General features: G+C 39.3%; 1 protein-coding gene across 1 annotated transcript; it reads right to left on the reverse strand.

Moving 5' to 3' along the window:
- Positions 1 to 307: 307 nt before the first annotated feature.
- LOC139690422 (UNC93-like protein) lies at positions 308 to 22,393 on the reverse strand. Its single transcript, XM_071587872.1, has 5 exons — positions 21,448 to 22,393; positions 12,562 to 12,796; positions 8,695 to 8,860; positions 5,094 to 5,361; positions 308 to 717 (listed from the first exon to the last, which is right to left on the reverse strand). Exons 1-5 carry the CDS (start codon positions 22,391 to 22,393, stop codon positions 308 to 310), a joined length of 2,025 nt encoding a protein of 674 aa, XP_071443973.1.
- Positions 22,394 to 23,531: the final 1,138 nt, after the last annotated feature.

A 23,531-nucleotide genomic window follows, 5' to 3' on the forward strand; every position in this document is an offset into this window, starting at 1 on the left:
ACAACAAAGTACAGAGATCTTGGTGAATTTTCTCCGGTTGGACGATAGAGAGAACGGTGAGATTTTTTATGTATAATAAATTAATGCCCCGAATCCCCGTTCGAACTCTGTTCGTTGTCACTTGAAATCGCGAGATCAAGCCGTCCGAAGCGCGAACGTTTGATTTCCACTGCGAACGAATAAATAATCTAGTCTATCGAAATGAGGCGAAATATGACGATAAATAAAATAATGGTCGGTGATATGATGATGAAAACTGTTCCCTCTTTTTTCACCGGGGACGAGTCCCGTCACTCCTCATTCGCGCTCAAAGATGGGTGACGATTAGGTCATCGTCGAGGTCGTCGTTCTCCCACTCGGGCACCACCGCCTCCCCTGTCGCCCCCGCCGCCTCCGCAGCGGCGGCGGCCAGAGTCCTGGCGGCCTTGATCTCTTTGTCCTCCTCGAGTCCGCCTCTGACGGCCGCGGCGGAAGCGTTCAGGGCGGCTGTCAGCGCCTCCTTCAGGGCTCGCCTCCTTAGCCGCCGCCGGTGCAGGGCCTCGACGGCCACGTAGCCCGCGATGCCCAGACTGAGGACGACCATCATCACGTAGAGCTTCATCCGGGCGCAGAGGTGAGTGGAGTATGCGTAGGCGACGACGAACCCTGCGGATTCCCACAGGCGGAAGTTGCTGAAGGCGGCCTCCTTGTTCCGCCTGAAGAGGGTCCCGTAAAGTCCTGTCGTTTTAGGGTTGGGAGAAATAATATTGAGAAAAATACGACGAAAAGCACGCGAGGATGGGCAAATCAGACCAACATACAGCCCGAGAACCACCACAATTATTTTCGAAGGCTAAGGAAACAATAGGCTTATTTTGTCCTCTGTAACACCCACTTAGAATGGTTATTCCGTGTTACCTCTAAAAGATTTCCACAGAAAATGAGAGAATTTCATCGAAATCATAGCTGAAGATGTACTTTTTCCACTGCAACGTAAACCAATAATAATTAGTAAAACATATACTCCTGAACACAGTGACGCATCCAGGATTTAATTTTGTCAGCTTGGATGTTTGTATTTTTAGCATTTTGAACGATCCCAGCGAACCCTGTCCATTTCCAATACGATATGTTTCAAAAAAATATTTTTGCTCATATATTCATGAATACCACAGTGAAAATTTAGGGTTCATTGGGATCAACAGAACATATACATATGTACCTTCAAATCCTCCCTGGATATGTAACTGCTTAAAATAAATAACTTAATGAATAAGAATATTTTCGCTTTGTGAAAACCGACTTTTTTCTAACCGAGGTAAAACCTGATGCAAATCATGCAGGATTCTAAGATTTCAATTTAAGCTGTAAATTATAAAATACTTTGTGAGAAAGGAAAATATTATTTTTTAATGAGTTACGTCATTGTCCCAACCAATTCAGAAATGCGCGGTATTGTCCCTCGGAAAAACGTACGGTTGCATAATAAGAAAAGAGTTGTTCTAAAGTCACCTGCTGAATATTTATTTAAAATTAACAATAGAGGTACTGATAGCGTCCGCAGTTATCACTTCGCGGCGTTCTAGATTTTTAGGTAATCCGGCTCCATATCTGTTCTAAGTTAATTTAATTTGAGAGGTTCAATAAAACAACAATTTTTCCAACATGGTACTTTTCTCTCTTCGCCTATAATAATGGAGACGCATTGGTAAGATTTGCTCCAGTCTATGATTACAATTCATTACAATAAAGAGTGTAACACCGTTATCATGGGTATCCCGAATGTGGTGTTTCATTTTTCAGAGGAAAGGTATATGCCTTTTTGATTAAAATATAAAGAAGCAAACAAGGGAATGATAAAAATCTGAAATGTCACGGATAACTGATGAACACATCCACATAATCAGGACGCCCATTAAGTCCTCATTATGATGTAATTTGATTATTGTAACAAGAGAGACATGAACGCTCACAGTCAGTGGGCACGTCGTCTAATAGAATGCCGGGCGTCAGAAGTGGATGGGCGAAAACCGGTTTCTCAGAAGCAGTGTCACAATATACGAGAGAGTTATAACGCAAGGACCAATTTGATACTCATTTTATCGTGTTAATAAATAGCTGTCAGCTCACTCTCTTAATAAATCAAAATAAATTATCACGGTATCTTATGATCAAGGTGCCTCACCAATTTTATTCGGGTGTAAGCTTTTATATCCCTCTTGACGTACTTCCCACGCAAATGCTTAGCATTCGGGACAAATAACTTTGACGCTTTGATTAGATTTACTATAAGTGGTTTTGGATTGTGAGAAATCAATAAAATGGACATTTCGGCGACTATTTTAAAAAGGAATAAGTGCTAAGGAAAACTCAATAGGTACACCAGCCAGCCGATGAGTAAAATACGTGGGGGTATCATTTTTTAAGTGAATATTACTAAGAAATAATCGAAATATCTGGATAAAATTTATTGCACATACTGATTAATCCTTATGTGCATAATTTTGTAAATTACAGATATTATTTTTGATTTGTTTCGCTTCAGGTAGCCGTAGACTGAAATAACTGGCAGTATGGAGAAGATAAAGGCTCGCAGATTCATTCAATTCCTACATTTGAAAGGTTACAGTGTCCGCCCAATCCGCAACGAAATGATGGCTGTTTGTGGAAACGACAATCCGTCATATACCGCAACTATGAGGTGGAAAAAGAATTTACAAACTGGCTACACATCCTTCATAGACGATCCAAGAAATGGAAGACCACCACTCACGGATGATGCTGCCACAGTGAAGAAAGTGAAGGACTTAATCCTATTAGACCGAAGAGGTACCACCCAAAATATCATGAATGATACAGATCTTAGTTACTTAAGTATGCGGAAAATTATTCACGAAGAACTGTACATGTCAAAGGTATCAGCACGCCGGGTTCCACGAGTACTGATTCCTTTTCAAAAGCAAACCCTTTCAATCTCGCGACTTGCAAGCGCGACCGACAATCAAAGCGATCTGGCTTTGAAATTTTGCGACACCCGCCTTATTCTCTCAATCTCTCCGCAAGCGACTTTCGTATTACCAATAGCCAAAAACCATTGCGGGGTTGGAGATTTGACGACACAAATGACGTCATTCAAGAGGTGGAAGAAAAATGATCTTTGGCACAATCTACTGAGTTCTACAATGGCGAATTTCGAATGTTTAAGAATCGTTAGGAGATATGTATAACTCTGCTGGTGATGGTGAGAATGTAGAGAAGTAGTAAGAGTAACAAATAAAAATTAATTTTCTATCTAGATTATTTTTTAGTAATAATTAAAACCTTATGATCCGCTCTCGTAATGTCCATGACAATAGAGGAAGAAGAAACAGCAAACTCATAATAACAGAACATTAATCCGCCATTGTATTCATCATCATCATGAGGTTTAAAAATCCAAAAATAATGTCCATGTATACGTTAGAAGCAGACTGAGCGGGAAGCCTGAAGAAATGGATATTTCCCCAATGTCTTCTGTTAGCATGCAAGGTCACCTAATGATGATGCCTATCAGTGAAACCACCATCGTGTTTTGTTGAATATTATTGTGGAATTGTCGTTTATTTGTCCTTTATCATGACGGAATTCCACCATGTAAAACCTGAGAGAGGCTAATTTATCAATCGGTAACGATTTTTCAAAAGAGTTAAGTTCATCGACTCCAATCTTCATTTCCCAGTTTTATAAGTCAATACCTAGAGATTAGAAATGGTATTCAGATTTAATACAAAGCTTCTAGGGCTACGACTGAAATTCAAACCAACCTGAATAATAGGGTCTAAGGGTATTGACCAGCGTACGAGAACAGTTTATTAAAGTTCAGTAAAAGCCATTTAATATCGTAATTCGTCCCTTTTTGGAACGACGCACCTATGTAAGTTAGGGTACGCTGATATAATGCAATGTGTTGGACAACGCATCAGTAAAATTGACTGGTTTACAACTAATTCTCCATAATTACTCACCCATTAACGCACATTTAATAGGAAAAAAATAGAGAAATGCGAATCTGTATGGCCTGAAAAACACTCCCTAAGAAAGAAAAGTGGGCGATCTGTGCTATTGAGTGACGCGGTGTGAATTTTTTGATCATGTGAAAAGCTCTTGGCACATGGACCGGTATCATATCAGGATTCACTGAATTAGTGATCACTATATTTCACCTAAATGTTTTTTGCATCCAATTAGTACAGTTTGAAGCATCTGGTGCTTCACAAGATATGGTTTCTACTTAAATTCTAGGGACCGATTCGATAAATAGTGTATACATATATTTGAGTTCTAAAGTGGGCATTAGAAGCTATACAAAATGCACCGGAGACATCAAATGGTGATGGGTACGTGAAACATGTTTTACGTCCCATTATCCTGAATAAGCGCACCCCGTCTGCATAATAGCTCACAAGACTTTCTCTGGGTGAATTAAGGGTTTGTTAGCTTTTAGGAAGATGACGGATAAAATAGGCTTCACGGTCATAGACTTAATTCTCTTTTATCATACTTACAATACATAAAAACATTAGGTTGACCGAAGTACCTAGATTCAATCTATTCCAAGAGGTGGCCAATTTGGTTACCAAACAGTTTCCATTTTTGCTCTCCGGGGTGCTATCAATGTGAACCTTTTCCTTAGCCTATGACATACTGAAAACATTTACCACCATGTTTAAGGCTAAAATATTCCAATAGTTATCTCGAGAGCATACTCCGTGAATTAAATAACTCAATGACCGCCGGAGTAAAAAAAGTAAATACAGGCAACGAGAAACAATCGAATCTGATAAAACTAACAAATTTAGGCGTTACTTCTTGGAAATTTAGGATATTCTTAGTGGAAACGACCTCGGTATTATTAACAATTTTATCATGTGAGTACAACACTCAATCCCATTACACTATGGCATAATCATGAGCATATTATCATCATTTTCCGTCACATCTCACGATTATGCTATTGTATACTGAGACGCGTCGTGTTGCGGTCTCATAATGCGGGACAAACTAAGTTTTTTTTCCAAAGTGAATATCGTCATTGTCTTGAACAGAAATATTTCCCTTCGCTCGTGTGCACTCACCGTTGACCTGCGTCTGCCACACGGCGTCTCCGATACCCCAGAGTCCCGAAATGGCGAAGAAGACGTAGGGCGCGTCCGGGTGCGGTCGCCACAGGAACAGCACGGCCAAGAGGGAGGCGTGGGCCATAGCACCCAGGCCCATCAGAGGACTGCGCCCCACGAATTTCATCGCCGAGCCGAAGAGCACCGAGCAGATGGCGTTCACGACGCCGAAGCACATCATGACGTAGCCCACTTGAGGGATGCCCAACGCACAGGATACGTACGCCTAATGCGGAAAAAAATTAAAATATTATCATGCGAATTTGGGTTGCTTTCTTCTACTCTTCGATAACTGTTGAAAATCCGGGGGGGGGGAGGGTATCGCATTTTGTGTGGGATTCGGGAAATAAAGTCCAAAATGTAGATTTGTGTTTTAGGGATGGCATCACTGCGGACGGTTTGTAGTTCACAAATTAAACTTACCTCACTCTATCAGAGGGTTTTCATTTCCTTTTTACTAGAGACATTTGCAACCCTTATCAGCCTGCACAGCTTTGAAAACACTTCAAACTGTAATTAATTCGTCTCCCGACATTCTATAAGGAGTAAATTTAGCAAGCCAAAAGGCTATTCAGCTCGCGGGATTCAGGTATACCATTCGAAATTGTCTTTAAATTATTATACATATTTCAGCATTTTGTAAATAAATATTGCTTGCAGGACGTCCTCATCTAAATCATTTTACGTTTCGTTAATTCCTTATATTATTGTTTAGTACTCTTTTAGTGCAGTTGATAAATGATGCTCATAAACAATTATCATTGTCAAGGGAAATTATTTATAATTTAAAAAGTAGAGAGGAACATCAAAACAGTGGCGAAGGTCGGATTTAGATGATTTTATATTAAATTGGAAAAATTATCACAAAGGACACTTACAAATATATGGGTTTTAAAGTAATAAATCCATTCAACTTGGCATATTCGTTTTTATCTCACAAAATATTTTTAACTCATTGTTATTATTTAAAAAATTATAATCACTGAATATTTTAAAATACTAATCATGTAAAATGATTCAAAATAATTTATAAAATGATATATTATAAAAGTAAATAATTAACTACTCTCAATAAATTAGAAAATGTTTTGAATGCATAGTTCTCACAATCTCCCGACTCGATTTAGCCGGTATTTTTCAAGGCTTTCACTCTCTGAGTTCTCGCGTCTGATACTTATTTTCCAACCCTCTAAAACCTTCAGAATATATCCCCCAAAGCCCTCATAATGTCCTCGCCACAGGGTAAATATTTTATAAGAGTTGGGGAACACGAGCTTATCATGTTCTTGAAGGGGAATTGCAGAGATGAGAAACATGCAACCGTCGCTCAGTCCTCACGCAATATACTCCGCCTAGTCCTGGGGGTTCGAGGTCCGTTGGTGTGATTGAAGGGTGCCGAATGAAATCAAGTCTTGAGAGTTATCGGTGACCCACATTCTAAGACACCCGGGGCATTCTCGGTACGTAGCACTTGAATGAGGGACTCTTTCAGTTTCCTCGTCTCTTTTGAGTTTAATTTTATTCTATTCATGTATGCATTTTGATATTCCGTATGGCCAAATACAAATTCAAAAATTTTGCATTTAAACTCGAATGTAGTACTCTCGTGAAGTGAGACCGTCTGACTTTCTCTGAAACTTTCCCGTTTTCATCAATGATTTTATATTTATTTCGTTGGAAATTCGCTTTTCGGACATAAAAGTTTGACACATCTCCATAAAATTCACACTAAATTCAAGTTTCACTTTAGTTCGTGCCCGTGTAGAACACATTCGTGCGAAGAGATCGTTCGAACGGTTGTATCGAGTCTATCGGAGCCGTATTAAACAACTTAAACAGCCGTAATCCATTATTAAAGCAAAAATATATTCTCTCTAATTAATTTATACAATATATCCAAGATTTTTGTCAGATGCGCAGAGAAAGTTTGCCTTCCCGGGCACAAATAATAAAATTGAAAACTTGGTATGGTTGTCACTAGATCAAACATATACTCTCCTAATTAATAACTAATGAAAGGCAAATTTTCCATTAAGTAAGATCAGTGGCTATTCATAATAATCCACTCAAAAAACAGAAAGGTTTGGAGATCTTGACTTGGATATCACATCCCCGATGCAAGAAAATTTCCATCCATTAATCGCCGCACCATTGGTGAATCAAGAGCTGATAGTTACCCGTAGTTAAAAGAAATCATTTGTTTTGCGAAGGAAACGTGACGTTTAAGGAATATTTCTTCTCAATGACATCTTCAAAACGAAGCTGACTACAAAGCTCAAAACGTCCGAGCGTAGGTAGAAAAGAAGGGTAAATGCAATGTGATTTGATTGAAAAGGAAGTGGTAACTGTTTTGTGACATGTTACGAAAAGCTTTCAATTTGCAACAGCAAAAATATTCAGCCCATTTCCTCGGTCTCCCTCTGTGCAGTCTCGACGCAGAGTCCCGAGGTGGGACCTCGTTCGGCGGGTTGGGCAGTTTTCGCAAAGAATCACCGCATAATTTACCAATTTTTCAGCCGACGAGGGCACCGAATATATTTTGTCACCCATCAGTGAATTATTATATTCCAAGCTTAGTAATGGCGCCATGATTGTTTATTCTACTAAGGTTGAGGGAGCGAGAGAGAGAAACAGATTACGACCATTTCTCGGACGAAAACACGACCGTTTGCATAGCACGAAACGACGGGATGACTGATAGCGAGGCACTCCCGTATGCTTTGCAAATCGCTCAGATATTAAATTCGGAGTGTGTTCATCTTACCCGACATAATCCCGATTTTCTAAGTCACTCCCGCGCTCAGGTTTTCCGCCAGTACCACACTTGAAGTTTACGATCTCTCAAATTATTCCTGACGCCCCGCACCGTGAATGGCTCGCAGGCAAAAATCAAATCTAGACGATATACCGAGAAAGAAAATCGAAACTCCTACACATGTATGTAGTTAAGCGTCATGTGGACCGTTATTCCAAATAAATTCTAACTATAAACATCGACTGTTTTCCCCGAAAAGAATAGATTTTTGACTTCACTTCGCCATGGTACGACATTTTTTCAACAAAAGTATACTCCATAATGCCTTTCGTTTTGGCCCAACTGGGAGAAGGGGAGCTTTAAATCAGAGTTGATAAGTATTCCCCACAAAAATAGCCATGCTCATGGCGAAAACGCAACCCATCACCAGAGTAACTATAATTTGTATTTACGTCAAATTAGCAAAACTTTACAGATCGAGTACCAAAATTGTTTTGCAATTATGAGTATTTTAATGACATTATTCATGGAAGCACATTAAAACAAATCACCATGCAGCAGTCTCAATTATTCTCGTCAACACACATATTTCTAGCTCCATACGTATTCCCTTGTTTAAACGTTCACTACACTTTTCACCGGTATCAAATGAAAAGCAGCAAGTGTAATTCTTACACAACATAGATGCATCTGATACGGTTACACCAAACAGAGGGTATCAACTATTAAACTATCATGCAACTAGCAGACACCTTGGTCAGAAAGGCGAGATCATCCCACAAAGGTTGATTATTATTATTTTACCTGCGTGAAATCAGCTCCGATGAAGGCCTGTTCCATTCCAATCCACACAGTAATAGGAATTAGCAGCATTTGATACGGATTCTTGAGTTGAAAGGCCGTGGCTGCCATCAGTTGTAGCCCCGTCATTTCTCCAGCTGGGTCTTTGCTCCGTTGTTTCTCGCCGTACCTACGGAATTGACGTAACACTTTCCAATCAAGTATCAAGAAATAAAATTATTATACATGAAGCAAACTGAGTTATGGAGCAACCTTAAAAGCGTTCGAAAAAGTGGTATTACTAAATAAGATATCCATTTTTAGGAAGTTTGATCAAATTAATAAACTCGACTGTTTTACGCCTTATTGCGTGGAAGTTGAGTATTCCTATTCCACAATTTTAAAATATTCATTTATCATAATTTTTATTGATCCGTTTTAATTTTTCTTCGAATAAATTAAAATTATGTTAAAATCAAAAACAAATTAAAATTCAATGCAACAATTTCAGAGAGTAAAAATCTTTCGCCTTGACTGGGATTCGAACCCAGATCCCTCCATATCCGGTCGTGTCCTTTAGGCTAAAGCACTCCACCGGATATTGAGGGATCTGGGTTCGTATCCCAGTCAAGGCGAATGGTTTTAACACTCTGAAATTGTTGCATTGAAATGCACATTAGCGGATGACTCCGTTAAAAGTTACTGTTGCGGCATCTCCCGTAGTTACTTCGGAAATTAAATTCAAATATCTTGGCCAACATCATTTTGAGGATTTTGTGTGACAATCACAAAATTGAATGATTTGATTAAATTAAAATATAGTCATGATTTTTCATCATACATTTGCAACAAGCATATAATTTATAAAATTTAATTAGCGGCGTGTGACAGCATGCATTTAAAATAGCAGCGTATACAAGAGTTGGCAAGAAAACCTCTTTCGAACATTTTCTACCGAAAAAGATACGGATAATCGGATTGTAATGCCACAAATCTACAACTTGTCGTATTAGAAGAAAATTCTCAATGGTTGACCATGCGAATGATCATAGTAATTAAATATTCCTTAACTATTATGGTAAATGGTCTTTGGTTACCTCTTGCCCACATGTGCCTGGTGCTTAGCCAATGAGTTTAGTTAATTCGCCAGGTGAGTTTTATTGAATTATTTAATCTGTACGTGCGTTGATAAATAGATTAGTGGATACCACCATTATGCACCCTTACAACACCATATTTTTATTGACAGTTTTCATTTCATTTCCTCTTTTTTTAACCCTCATCATTTCTTCCTGTTGTGATGGAAATATTCCTTTTGGTGTTTACACACACTTCTATACAAACATGGATTATTTAGAACCCTCCCACTTCTTTACTTTAAAAAACATAGTCTTTCAATTATATCTAATCAGTTTATTTACTCAAGTGGACCGTTGTAATGGGAAGCTCTGGCAAAATGAAAGCGTTACACAATACAGATCAAAATTCACTACCAGTTAACACTAGTTCAAAGGAGAAAGAGATAATATCGGAGATAACTGGATTCGACAGTGATAACCGGTTTTATCGAAGACAATCCAATGATATTTTCGTTAATATATACTGCCATATTTTTACATCTCCTATCTTCAGCTGACCAACCTCAACGAATAAGATGATAAAATCTTTCCGTTATCCAAAAACTATTCAATGTTTGCCCCATTCAGCGTTAGACTTTCATCCAAGTAGTGTATTCCAGCCGTAAGTAATAGGTAAATGCGTTTTCCAAGTTAAAATAATGCAAGTTCTCTTTTCCTTGTCTAATAACTGTTGGATGAAAAATATTTTCTGCAATTATAAATTCCTTTTACGCGGAATAACTATAAGTATAACTAAAATTTGAGAGCTGATGCAGCGCCCATCGTACTTCTGGCGCAAAATCATTCATAATTTCTCCCCTATCTAAATATCTTCATAAATAAAATTGATCGTCAACGAAGATGCATATAAATTTCCATATACCGACTGTCTTAAAACCTGCAACTAGCATTGGCGCCCACGGACCGCAAGAAAGAATATGCGAATTAAATTATTATTCACATGACTTGTGCATTCCGCTTATCACCCATCTCGTTTCAATTCGAATACAACTGATGTGTCATCGCTTTAAAAAAAATATATCATACGCTCCGAGCTTATCGCTCGCCCGCGATCTACGGCTAACTCCATTCAATCAGGTTCTCGGCCACTGAGGCTACGTATGAGCACGCCGTATCGTTCCAGAAGCGCCCTCGCCTTTCAGTATGGCTCTGCATGGGCGAGGTTTCTTTCAATCGACTTAAGAACGGGTGGCCCATACCTTCAAGAGCGTTGAAAACAGCCCCGTAAATCCCAGATCGGTCCGAGGGCTATCCGAAAGGCGGCGGCGATGATAAGAAATGAGGATATTAGGCGAGGACGTGAGAGCCATGGCTCGTATCGCCTTGTCACCTCCTGTGCGCAGGGGTGCGGTCGCACGGCAAGAGAAGGCGTGCCGCGTGCGTGCTGTCAAACGCGTGACTTTTTCCCTCTTTATCCCCTCGCTAGACCTGACCTCGACGCCCATTCTCGGAGAGTACTCCTGGGTCTAGGACACAAGATTACCACGTGAGCACGCGGAAACGTATCCCACTCTGCTTAACTAGTTCTAACCGAGGATCTCGCGCACGAGCCATTTCTTCTCCTTTCCCACAACCCCCCACCCAAGATACCCTCCTCTTCTTCCCTCCCTTCCCGCGAAAACTCTCTCCCCATCACTCGTTGCCATGCATAAGTACTCACCTAAAAACCATCCCGGACTCTTTTAAGGGCCATTTCATCGTTCTCGGAATCGCCCGATAGCTTCCCCCGGATTATGTTGGCTATCTAACTTTTAGCTCTTGACCTCAATTTGATTCCAGACTCATTTCGACCGCGAGATGGACGAATTTGTTCGTATTTCCTTAGTCTTCTCTTTTTTTTACTGCCGGCGTGCTTGGGGAATCAATTATCTCCCGGCAATTCACTCGCGCGGAACGGACGCCTGACAACTGAAGGCGATCGGCGGAGATGTTTAAAAATAGGGGGACCATCAAGACCCGATCGTTTCGCGTGACATTGAGAGTTTTTTGGAAAAATCATGGGAAATGTTGACGTAAGAGACCCTTTACAGTCTCCCAAACCTTCGGAGACAACTATGAATCATGTTTACATTCATCCCGCATTAAATTACCGACACTCTTTTCAAAAATGTTTATCGGGAAGACTTACCACCATAGAGACTCTCAATTTAGACAGATTTATTGTGTCTCAAGTAAGATTATCCCTATTACCGCTCTGCCATCCTAATAATGGGTCCATACGTACTAAGTAAAAATGGCACGCATTGCAAAAGTAAAGTGCAGAAATGCGAACCCCTTGAATTATTGCAATAGACAAGAGAAAAAAAGCTTCCCAATCTTAATATCTCTTACACAACACGAAGATTAATGCGCTCATGAGGGTGGAGGAAATTAAAACTCAACAGGCATTTAATGAACCTCATATGTCCACAGTATTTCATCCGTAACTAGTTGTTCAATGCAGGTGCAAAAAGAAATATCACTAAGAATAACGTTACAAATACGTAACCAAAGCCCGTATTTATAGTCGCAACCCGCCCCAGGTGATCCTCAGGGGTCTTCCGCAACAAAAACTCCCATGTTATATCCCAGCGTTAAGATTCTTTTGGGAAAATCATGGGAAGTGTTGACGTAGGAGACCCGTTAAAGTCTCCCAAACCTTCGGAGACAACTATAAATCACGGCCCTAAGATTCTATCGCAATAACTGTTTCCGGAAATTCTAAGGAAATCAACTCCAAAATTATTAAACGGGGAATATTGGCATGGTGTACCTGGAGAGTGGATCGAGGAAGATGGCAATAATCGCCACTGCAATCACGACGCATGTCAGGTAGATGGCGCTAATTTCGAATATCTCCGAGTCGGGTGGTCGTTCTAGGTTGTCGTTGGACTCGGTGGCAGCCGAGACGCAGAAGTTGGCCCCGCAGAGGTGAAGAGTATCCGGCGTCTGGTTCGTGGTAACGCTACGCAGGTCACCACCGCCACCATGCCCTCCGGAAGAAAGAACTGGAACGAAATGTTTAGAAAAATCACAACATTCTCAAAGTAACGCTTAGAAATCGAAATAGTTTGCATTCTCGTCCCATAAAACAATTCAAGTCCATCTACACAACAAGTATGGAATGTGTTTTTATATTAAAAGCTCTTTGGATGCGTTCCACAAAATGAAAATTTAGGACTTCATATTCTCCTCCATAAATATGAATCCGAACTACAGTTTCAGGAGGCGAGAAGGGGAAAAGACAAAAATCCTTAGAGCAAGTAAAATTAGGCATATTGGCTGACAGCATATTTATTTGCCTGATTCGTCCTACTATAGTACCAGAAATGAGAAGACAAGGATTTGCCAAGGCTATTCAAAGACATCACTTGGATCACCAAGACACACTGATAAGAAAACCACTATGTAGATAAAACCATAGACCTTACTTAACCATAGGTCCGTATATGAAGTTTCGGCTCCCACGGTTGAGCAGTAGAGGGACATCCTCATATTCACTAAAAAAAGCATGTGGTATGGAGAATAAAATCATTAGGTACTTTGAGCAGTAGTACCGCACCAAACGCCGGCAAGCCCTTCAACCCGATCTGCGAAAGATCTTTGAGGAAACGTGTGGGTAAGAAAGTTTATGAGATTCAGAGCTCTTCCGTCATAATAAAGGTAAGGTGAATATTAAATTATATAATACTTTGTTTGACAAAAAAGGAATGCATTTATTAGAGAAAAACGAACGTTTTAGTCTCGATCTTACCCACTGATACTTCTGATGCATCGGAACTCAGCTTTATTAGTGAAAAAGGTAAATTTGTTGCTATCACTTCTAAGTGATGGGGCATTGTCTCAACAGTCAACGTTATTAACCTGTGGCTGAATGGAATATATACATATGAAAAAACACAAATTTTTCTTTACATTGGCCTTGTAATGGCGAATAAATGATGCAAAAAAATAACTACATGACAATTAAAAAAATGATAACTTAAAATTCCTGTAGATAAATTTGTATTCAGGGGATTAGGTTTTATATGAGGGTGGTATTATATTTCCTCTCCGAAAAACCTCCTTGATTGATAGAGCTTTACGTTGCTAAATATCATTATATGGATTAAGGACAAAAGTCACAGCTTTACTTTAATCTAGGGTGGGTTGGAGAATTAAGAGTAGTCTTTACAATGGCATAAATATATTCTTCTAAATGACAAGGCGCGAACAGCATGACGCAACTGGCACAATGCGACACCACTAATTCAAGTGTACTACTTCTGCAAATTACTAAAATAAACATGAAAAAATTAGCGTATTTCCCCTCGTGAATCGCCGTCAAAAACCAAACTTCAATTATTCCTGTTGCATCCTTTTTTGTTTCTTACTCCTTGGTAGTTATTTATTGAGTTAAAAATCATAATCGAAAGACAAAGAGGATGCCAAAGTTAAGGTTTCGGGTTCTAGGCGCGCTTATCATTAAAACTTACACGCCCCTCTAATTACATGAATCAACAAGCTCGACGCTGATTGTTATCCCACCAAGCCAACGGTACCGTCACTTCTGAAATAGAGGCAGAGCTATAAATGGTATTGCCGCCATTATTAGTGGGCACAGTGTAAAATTGGAAAAGAACCGATCACTTCAAGCCACAACAACATTAAACTATTTTCTTATACCGGCATTTGAATGAAGGAAATCTCTTCATCCTCACTTAAATTCCGATTCCACTTGAGATCACCTCCATCTTTCGAAAATGAAAAATGTAACTAGGAAAGAAATATCACTCCTCCTTCATTTCTTTTCTTTCATTCCTCTAATTTCCCTCACCGAGGGAATCCGTCGTATGTAATAATAGGATCAGAAGGCTGCGTTGGACACTGTCGTAGGCTGGCCCTTGACCGCGCCGCGGAATATACCGACGGTAGAGTTCTGGCGGCCGCGGCGTCAGCCAACGCGGGGCGAGAAGAGGGATGAGGCGGGAGGGGATGGGGAAGAGAACGTAAGATAAAGGGTATCGGCTCTGGAATAACCGTGACCCGGGGCGAAAACCCATAAATCGCACTAGTACCTACCCAGTAACGCCCCGGCGACGGAGAAGCGAATTGGTAGCGGGGGAAATACTCGCGAAGGTTGCGTGGAGGACGATGGTGAAAACAGTGCCGAGGAGACGAGAATCGCCAACTGAGTCAATTGAAAAAGAAACGGTTCCGTCCTTCCGACCTCGCAAATTTTACAAATGCGCCTTTATTTTCGATTGCGATGAAGGCGAGAAAGCTGAAGGACAAGAAACCCAATGGGGTGCGTGTTTCTATCAAATGAAGGATGGAAAATACGTCAGCTCTGAATGGAATTTCTAAAGAGCTCCTCTGCTTGAACGGTTTTGATATCACGTTGCACGTACCCGCGCGTTATCTTAATCGATTTTTTTGGGTCTCATCTCCAATAGGTATTGCCGATGTATAATTTCGGAGATATTTAGAGGACTTAATTTGTAATATGTGAGAATAAATTACGGAATTCTTATAACTTCAGTGAAAAACAATGCAATATTAACTACTGAAAAATACACACCTTTGGTATAAATTAGATGGCGAGGTAGTCCAGTGGGTAAAGCGCTGGGCTCCGCGTTCGATTCCATTGGAAACCCTCAGCTTCACCCAAGCTCTGTGATTTTCGGTTGCCAGATTATGTTAGAGAACAATAGTTGGCACTGGGTAAGGATCTGGATTCCCTCTTTTTACACTGGTGTGTGAATTTCACACGCCGTTGGGCTAAGGTTTAGGTGAGCTCTATTCTCGCGTATCAAACCAACCTTCGAATTGATGCCCGAGGTGATTCGTCATTAAAATTTTAAACTGCAATGATGCGCATAAGGTGCATAATTACATAATTTCAAAATATCAGGTGCATTGGGAATAAAAACTAGGTGGCGGTGAGGCTTGGCATTGTTTAGTCTCGATCGTAGGCATGATTTAAAAAAATCATGTCCTACAGTGAAACTGCAAAATCTAGTGACTTATCGGACACCCTAAAATTTTATTAATATCATGATACTACTGGAGCCGATAAAGAGGAAATTATGCAAGAAAATTGTTTTCAATTTATATTTCAATTTAATTTTTCCGAAAACTTTCTCTTGTGTGCTTACAAACCTTTTTGAAATCGCAGACTGAAGATTCATCCTTTCCGAAAGTAATGTCATCGAATGATTCATAAGAAAAGGGCATGATTTGACATGCATCGAAATTTTTTTCACTTTCTTTATTAACCTCGGCAAGCTCATTTGGTTCCGCGTTTCAAATAATCCACCCAATGAACGTTGACCGGTAGTAGTCAGGCTACTTTCTGAAGGATTGAATTTGACCTTTATAAAGGCTAGCCGATTTTTAATTGCGAAGGACACCCATAAAACGATAACTCTGGCGTCTTCATTCAATCTTCACATTCTTCACATGAAGAAAATGAAATGGCGGCCGTGATAGAAGGCGAAGGCATGAAGGAGTGCAGGGATCGAGCAAGGCCACGTGAGGGTCGATGGACGTGGCGTGGCCAAGCTATATTTCTTAAGGCGAGAGGGGAAGATCGAGAGGTGAGATACAGGATACACCTGTAGATTAATGGTCACTCAGCCAAGTAGTCATTTCAGCATCGCCTCGGCTCGAACTCTTTGACGCATCGTTTGAGAAATCCAATACAATATTATTATTATTATTAAGTAATCTACCGGTTGAGGTTTTGGATGGACACAGCTACTAAATAAATATTTTGTGGCTCCTAACAAAACGCAATCCAGCAACCTACTCTACATCAGGTCCCTCTTCATCTCTGCGTACTTCCTTCTTCCCTTCATCCCGTCCAACACCCCTATCCTGTTCATACCTTTTCCTCGTTTGGCTAACATTCTCCCCCTATTACGGTCTTCAACATCCCACTGCAGATCAATACGCCCTTCATCCATTTTTCCTGCCTCCTTATGACTTCTCTAAACAAACCCCTCTCCTCCCCCACCATGCCTAGTACTTCCACATTTGCTTTCGTTTCCGTCCATTTCACCTTCCATCCTTCTCCACACCCACATTTCAAAAGCCTCCAATCTACTTCTATCATCCTTCTTCAGTGACCACGTTTCCGCGTCGAACATAACCATGTTCCATATCAAAGTTTTGTCAAGTCGTTTCTCAACATCATTACTCAACGTCCCTGTTATCAACTCCCTCCTCCTTGTGAAAGCCTCTTTGCCTAGCGCAATTCTTCTCCTTACATCCCTACTACTTTCACCGTTTTGGTCCAAAACACTTCCGAGAAACGTGAACTGTTCTACCTGCTCTAGTTTTTGCCCTCCTGTTTTAATGTTTAGCTTAGCCTTTTTATTTCTGGAAAATCGCGTAACTTTTGTTTTATTTAAATTGATTCTCATTTCATATCTATCGCACTGAATTTCCAATTCATCCAGCAATGCTTGCAAACCCTTGGCTGACTGACAAACTTGAGCTTGGTCATCAGCGAACCTAACTGATTTTACGAATTCCCCGCCCACTTTCATTCCCACCTCCAGTTCTTACAATGCCTCTTTAATCATTTCCTCCACATACTATATACGTTGAACAGCAACGGTGAAAATGGGCAACCCTGCCTTATACCTCTTCCTTACACTGCCCACCCGGACTCTCCGTTCCCCACTCGTACCTGAGCAGTCTGAGACATGTACAGGTTGCGGATTAGCCTCCTTTCCCTCTAATCTATTCCTATTTTCTGCAGAATACTCATTAGTTTTTCCCAATTCACTCTATCAAACGCTTTTTAGAAACCTACGAAACAGGCAAATACCTCCTGGTTGTGTTCTATATTCCTCTCGATTAATAATATCATTACTGCAATGGCATCACGCGTACCTTTCCCCTTCCTAAACCCAAACTAATCATTCCCTAAGTAATCATTTGCCTTACTTTCCATTCTTTTGTTGATGATCCTGAGAAAAACTTTTGCTGCATGGGAAATCAAACTTATTGTTCTGGATCTCTCTTTGATCTTTCCTGGACCAACTATTGTCTTAACCGACTTATCTCTAACTATATTCAACAGATTCAGGCGAGATGTAGTGAAAGTTCGTCATTATGAGAAACAAATTTGCATTTTTCCATAGATTTATTGTAACGTACAACGCTTTTCAGTTCATTGAACCATCTTCAGGTACAAAATCCTGCTTCTTGTACCTTAAGATGGTTTAATGAACTGAAATGCGTTGTACGTTACAATAAATCTGAGGAAAAGAGCAAATTTGTTTTTCATAATTATCTCTAACTGTTAGTACAGATCTTCCCTTTTTACTTCCCGATAGCGATCTAACCTTGCATGCTGCATAGCGCACCAATTTCACCCTTCCTCTGCAAATTTTCCATATCCTCGCACCGCGTCTTCCCCCATGCTTCTTTTGCTTTATTTGTTGCCCGTCTCAATTTATTATTTAACTCATTGTACGTCCTTCTGCCTAGCTCTGTGTTTACATTCTTTCTCATCTATCCTTGTTATCATCTCATCCGTGATCCATGGTTTCCTTTTCCCATTAACGGGTCCTATTGTGTCTTTTGCGGCTTTTGATATCCCTTTCTTGAAGTATTCCCATTTTTCCTCGATAGTACGCAGCACTTTTCCCTCGCTCATGCTTTGTTAATCCATTTAATGCTTCTACATTCCATTTCCTAACCCGCTGCCCCTGCCTTGTCTTTTTGAAACGGACGCTACACTTCTTAACATCTAAATTGTGGTCAGAGTCCGCATCCGCTCCTGGGAAGCTGTGCGAATTGATCACACTACCGAAACCTGTGCATAACCGGAATATAAACTAACTGATACATTTTTGAGTCACCTGGCATTATTCATATATACCTATGCCTTTTGTGGTGTCTAAACCAGGTGCTGGTGAACCTCAGTCTCCTACAGAAATCAATCGCTTTCTCCCCGCGGTCATTCCTCGTACCAAAACCCCCACATCACCGTCTCTTCCTTTCCCTACTGTCGCATTCCAATCCCAACCACTATCAAATATCCTAACTGATCGCATATCCTATCGACTTCTTCCTCCTCATGATTGCTCGACACTAATATGTAAATCGGAATGCTAAAATTGTATGAGCATTTATTTTATTTCGTTCGTTTTCCATGCCTTAATGACCGAAAGGATATATTTTCACTACAAATTAGTAAATTGGCTTGATTTTCAAAAGTAATTTTGTACGACGAAATCTATACTAATCATGGGCAAAAGTTAACTTCATTCCAGTTCGTTCATTATTTTTCACTAACTAAACCGTTTGAGTTCAGACACATGCATTGGAATTTTTATTTTCAAGAAGAAACAAAAATGTCATCCAACTTTGAAGTTTAAATTTTTTTTTAAGTTTAATGCAAAATGTTGGCCATATTAAAAATAAGTAATTACAGCATTTCATTATCATTACTATAAATTTACATAGGAAGAAATAATGTCTACTTAAAAGACGTTTTTCTAAATTCTTGCAATAACTTGTCGAAGTAAATGATATGTTAAAAGTGTATATCAAAATTTAAAAATGTAAATTATATTTTTTAAATACCGACAATCATTCAAAAAACTTGAATGAATTATCAATAATATTTCTTCTTACTTGTCTACGAATACACATTACAAGGGTCGATCTAAAAATGTGATATTTCAGATATTTTCTGTGGATAGGGAATTTTTCAGATAATATAAGCACATTTATGCAAAGCGTAAACGTGCACTTACACCTACGATATTCATGCTAAAACTCGGATCAGTTGCATCGATTTTTTTACGGCACCACAACTAGTGGTGAACGCCCACAAAATTATACAGTAAGAAATATTTATTATTTGAAAAAATCAGAGAAAACTATATATTTCTTGGCCATGACGTTTAAAAACGCACAGATGGTTCAGCATGAAAAACATTGTTTTTCTTACTAGATAAAAATTCTGTTTCATTTTTACTTAATTAAACCGAATTTTAACTGTACGTTTAGCACACTAATGATAAAATAAAGTCGAATCATCGGTTTTCAGAATTAGCAAAGTAATCTCTAATGAATAAATATGAATTAATTAATGATAGGGGATTGACTCTAATCCGATTAGTGTTTTTTTACGCAATTGGTAGTTCTTCAACCAGGTTCTACGCACGGAAAAACTCGGCTCATTAAATGTAACACTTCAGCAAAGCGAAAGTAAAAATTCAAGGAAAATATAAATTGTCAACGTGGACTTTATAGCTTCACGATTTTTACATTCCTAAGCTGTTGGGTTATTTTTTTTCACTGTTACAAAGACATCCATATTCCATTGTTATTTTATATGATCAATTGGATCAAAAAAATGGGATTCTTTTAAAATACTAAGATATTTTCACAGAAATAAGATGCCTGCCAACTTTTCAGATCATTTTTACTAATTTTACAGTATGAATAAATTAGTTTTTCATATAAGTAGAAGGCTGGGATCTTGTCCTTCCTCTCACATCTGATTAAGTTGCGTGCAATCGCTCCTATAGTCTGCCCGATGAACCCATCTATTTCCTATTCGCATGACTGAAAGTACTTTTGGCTTAGCAGTGGACAATTAAAATATTTAAGAAAGCCACTATTTATGCCTAAAAACAGCAAAAAAATTAAATTAAAATATAATTGTCAAAGAAAAAACCAATGTACCATAATAGCACGCGTAATCGAAATCTCCATTTTAACTTTGGAAAAATCGTGACCAAAAGAGTAGTATGCAGTAAAGTGACTTGAAAACCAATGATACATGCTGAGCTTCTTAGCTTTTCTTGATGGCAACATACCAATAGAAGACCGCAAACAGAAATCAATGACCAGTTATCAAAGAGTACAATTGCATCAACCTTGAACCGATAAAGTACGATTAAATTTCTCCCTCGCTCATAAATCCCAAAAGACTTCTTCAATAGCCTATTACCAATCCATCACACCGGTTTTCACGACAACGAACATGTGCTGAAGACTTCATTGATTATTAATACAGTGACAGAGGAATATGAAAGGCAAGGAAGAGCGCTAACCAGAGACTGATATACGACAGACATACCTCATTCACTGCCTCGATACGGAGATTTTAACGAGCGAAGGCGTTCGCTCGCCTCTATACTATATACTTTAGAACATCGGTGACCAGCCCACGCGACGCATGTAGCCCAGGAGAGCCATAAATGCGACCCAATATTCTATTTTAATTAATTGTTTGAATGATTTACCTATATTTTACTTAGTGTAGGAGAGACTGTTAAAATTTAAAAATACTTATATAACAATCGTTTATATTTTAAAGCATTAAAATACTTATTGCTTTAAATTTATGGTGCACAGGATATCAATAATCTAGATTTCATGTTACGGTTAATAACAGCAATAAAATTCAAGAGATGGCCTGTGAAAACTAAATAATATTCAACAAATAAGTAGTACATCCTGAAGGTTTGAAAACAAAGAGATGCCGGTAATAATTAATTTCACCATAAAGGTAGAATTTATAGATGAAATAAAAATCCGTGAAATGAATTTTTACTACGATAATTATCTGCCGAGCTTTGGAAAACTTTTCTCCGCGAGTTTAGAAACAATCACATTCTGCATGTCATATTCAACACACATAACTTACCCACAGAAGAGATGAGGTTTCCCCAAAGTTCCGCCGTCTGCCAGGCCAAGAAGAAGAAGCCGAAGAACCTCACCACAATGGCGTCCACGGGTTGGTTTGTCAATTTCGCATAAACTCCTCCAACCTGAGTGAGATAAGTTGCTTTCGAGGCCCACATTGGAGCAGCCCCTAGACCCACAATCACAGCTGTGGGCACCAGCGTGAAGAACTGAGGATAGAACTGAGCCGCAATATATGGAGCGTAGCATAGCATCGAGAGGCTCAACGTCCACTTGACAGTCAATCTTCGGATGAGGAGAGTCGGCACCAACACGCAAGAAGCAACCAGAGCCGCGTAAATTGCCGACAAGGATACGGTCCCGAGACCGTCTTTGGCGTTGATGGAACTCTGAAGATTTGCCGTGCCCTGGAAAGCGGTAAACTGGAACATAAAGGCTACGCTGACGACGGTCACGTTCTTCAAGATCCTCCACTTCTCCTTCGGGGAGAAACTGAGCGTGGTTACCCCCGGAGAAGGAACTGACTTGTCACCTTCGAATGAGACAGTGTTATTCATGCAAACGGTGAGCGTATTTTCATAGTCCTTGTCGCTCTTTCCTTCAGTGGATCCCATAACGGATAAGTTTTTCGGCTCGACATTTTTATTTGCCATTGATTCTTCCAGTAGATCTTTTCTGTATGACGTGTTCTTCGTCTTTACATCGTTCGAGGAAGTGAAATGTCCTTTCTCGTAGGTCGATGATGTGTAATGAGTATTAGCGGATGGTTCAGATAAGGTTTGTTTTGGTTTTAGGTGATTGGTTTGCCTCGGAATCTGTGCATAGGTGGGCGGTTGGTCCAGATTAATCGAATGACTTGCTGCCAATTGCTCCAGGAATGCGAGGTTGTCGCATCCCGAACTATCAACTTCTACCAAAACTACGTCATCTTCCTGAGAGACCTTCATTGTGTCGCGGAAACTGCTGTCCTCCTGGAATATACAAAGAGAAAATATCTTAAGTTAGTGCAAGAAAATTTTTTTTGCAAACTAGACTCGTAAGATATGTTTATTCAGCCCAGAAAATATTATATCTTCATGCATTGTACTTTGATATCAATGAAAGTGAAAGGCTGTCCTCGATTTCTCCTCTTTCAATCCCGGTAATTCCATTAAATAGTCTTCTTTAACATTTAAATTCACTGTGGAAACTTCTCAGGAGTATCAGTTCGCCAGGTGAATAAAATAGTTGTCTACTTCTATAAATGGATCATGAATTTGGTATGAGTTAGTACGTTGAAATGTTAGATGTGGTAACGAGATACAAAACTGTTAGTTTCAATATTTTTGCAAAATAACCAAAAATCTGAGAAGTGTCCAGAGTTAATTCAAAAATTAGCGATTTTTATACATTCTGCCTAAAATACAATAATTCTGCTTCGAAATCAAGTGCCCATTTTTTGACGCAAAAACAAAAAATGTCGAATTTAAAATTATTTTAGCTCATTTTTCAGCCATTAAAAAAATTTATTTTAAAAACACTGCGAGGTTGTATAATATAAATTAAAGTGTAACTCATAATTTTGCTTTCAAAAAATACAAAACTGTAGTATTAACTGATTTAATGAACCTTAAGTCCCACAACATACTCGTAGATAAATTACTGAAATAAATTTCTTTGAGAATACCAGAGGGAAAACCTTCAAGAAATAAAATATCATTGCGTGATTTTATTAAAGGAATATTTCGTTAGTTCCTATCAAAAAGAAATTACTTCCAATAAATATTTTTTAAGTTTCTCCCAACGATTGGTCTTCATTCTATTTGTACAAAAATTGCACATTTCTACGAAGCCTCGTAGGCCTTGTGAGAAGTTTCGTAAAAATTTTCCTTTCCATGCCCAATCGGCTTATTAATCATATTGATAAGAAAATACCAACAGAATGCATGAAACTGTTCTTCGAACAAGAGCTCCCACGTATCATGTAAATGGTACCAATGAGCCACCATACCAATGGCACGTGTCAAAGCAGTTTCAGGGAGTCTTTTGACAAAGGTTTCATTGGACCCTTTCCCTATTCGTTTCATATTTCTTTCAACCCTAACC

Source organism: Hetaerina americana, unplaced genomic scaffold, assembly GCF_022747635.1.
Source record: "Hetaerina americana unplaced genomic scaffold, ioHetAmer1.1.p SCAF_3, whole genome shotgun sequence".
NCBI classification, from domain to species: domain Eukaryota; kingdom Metazoa; phylum Arthropoda; class Insecta; order Odonata; family Calopterygidae; genus Hetaerina; species Hetaerina americana.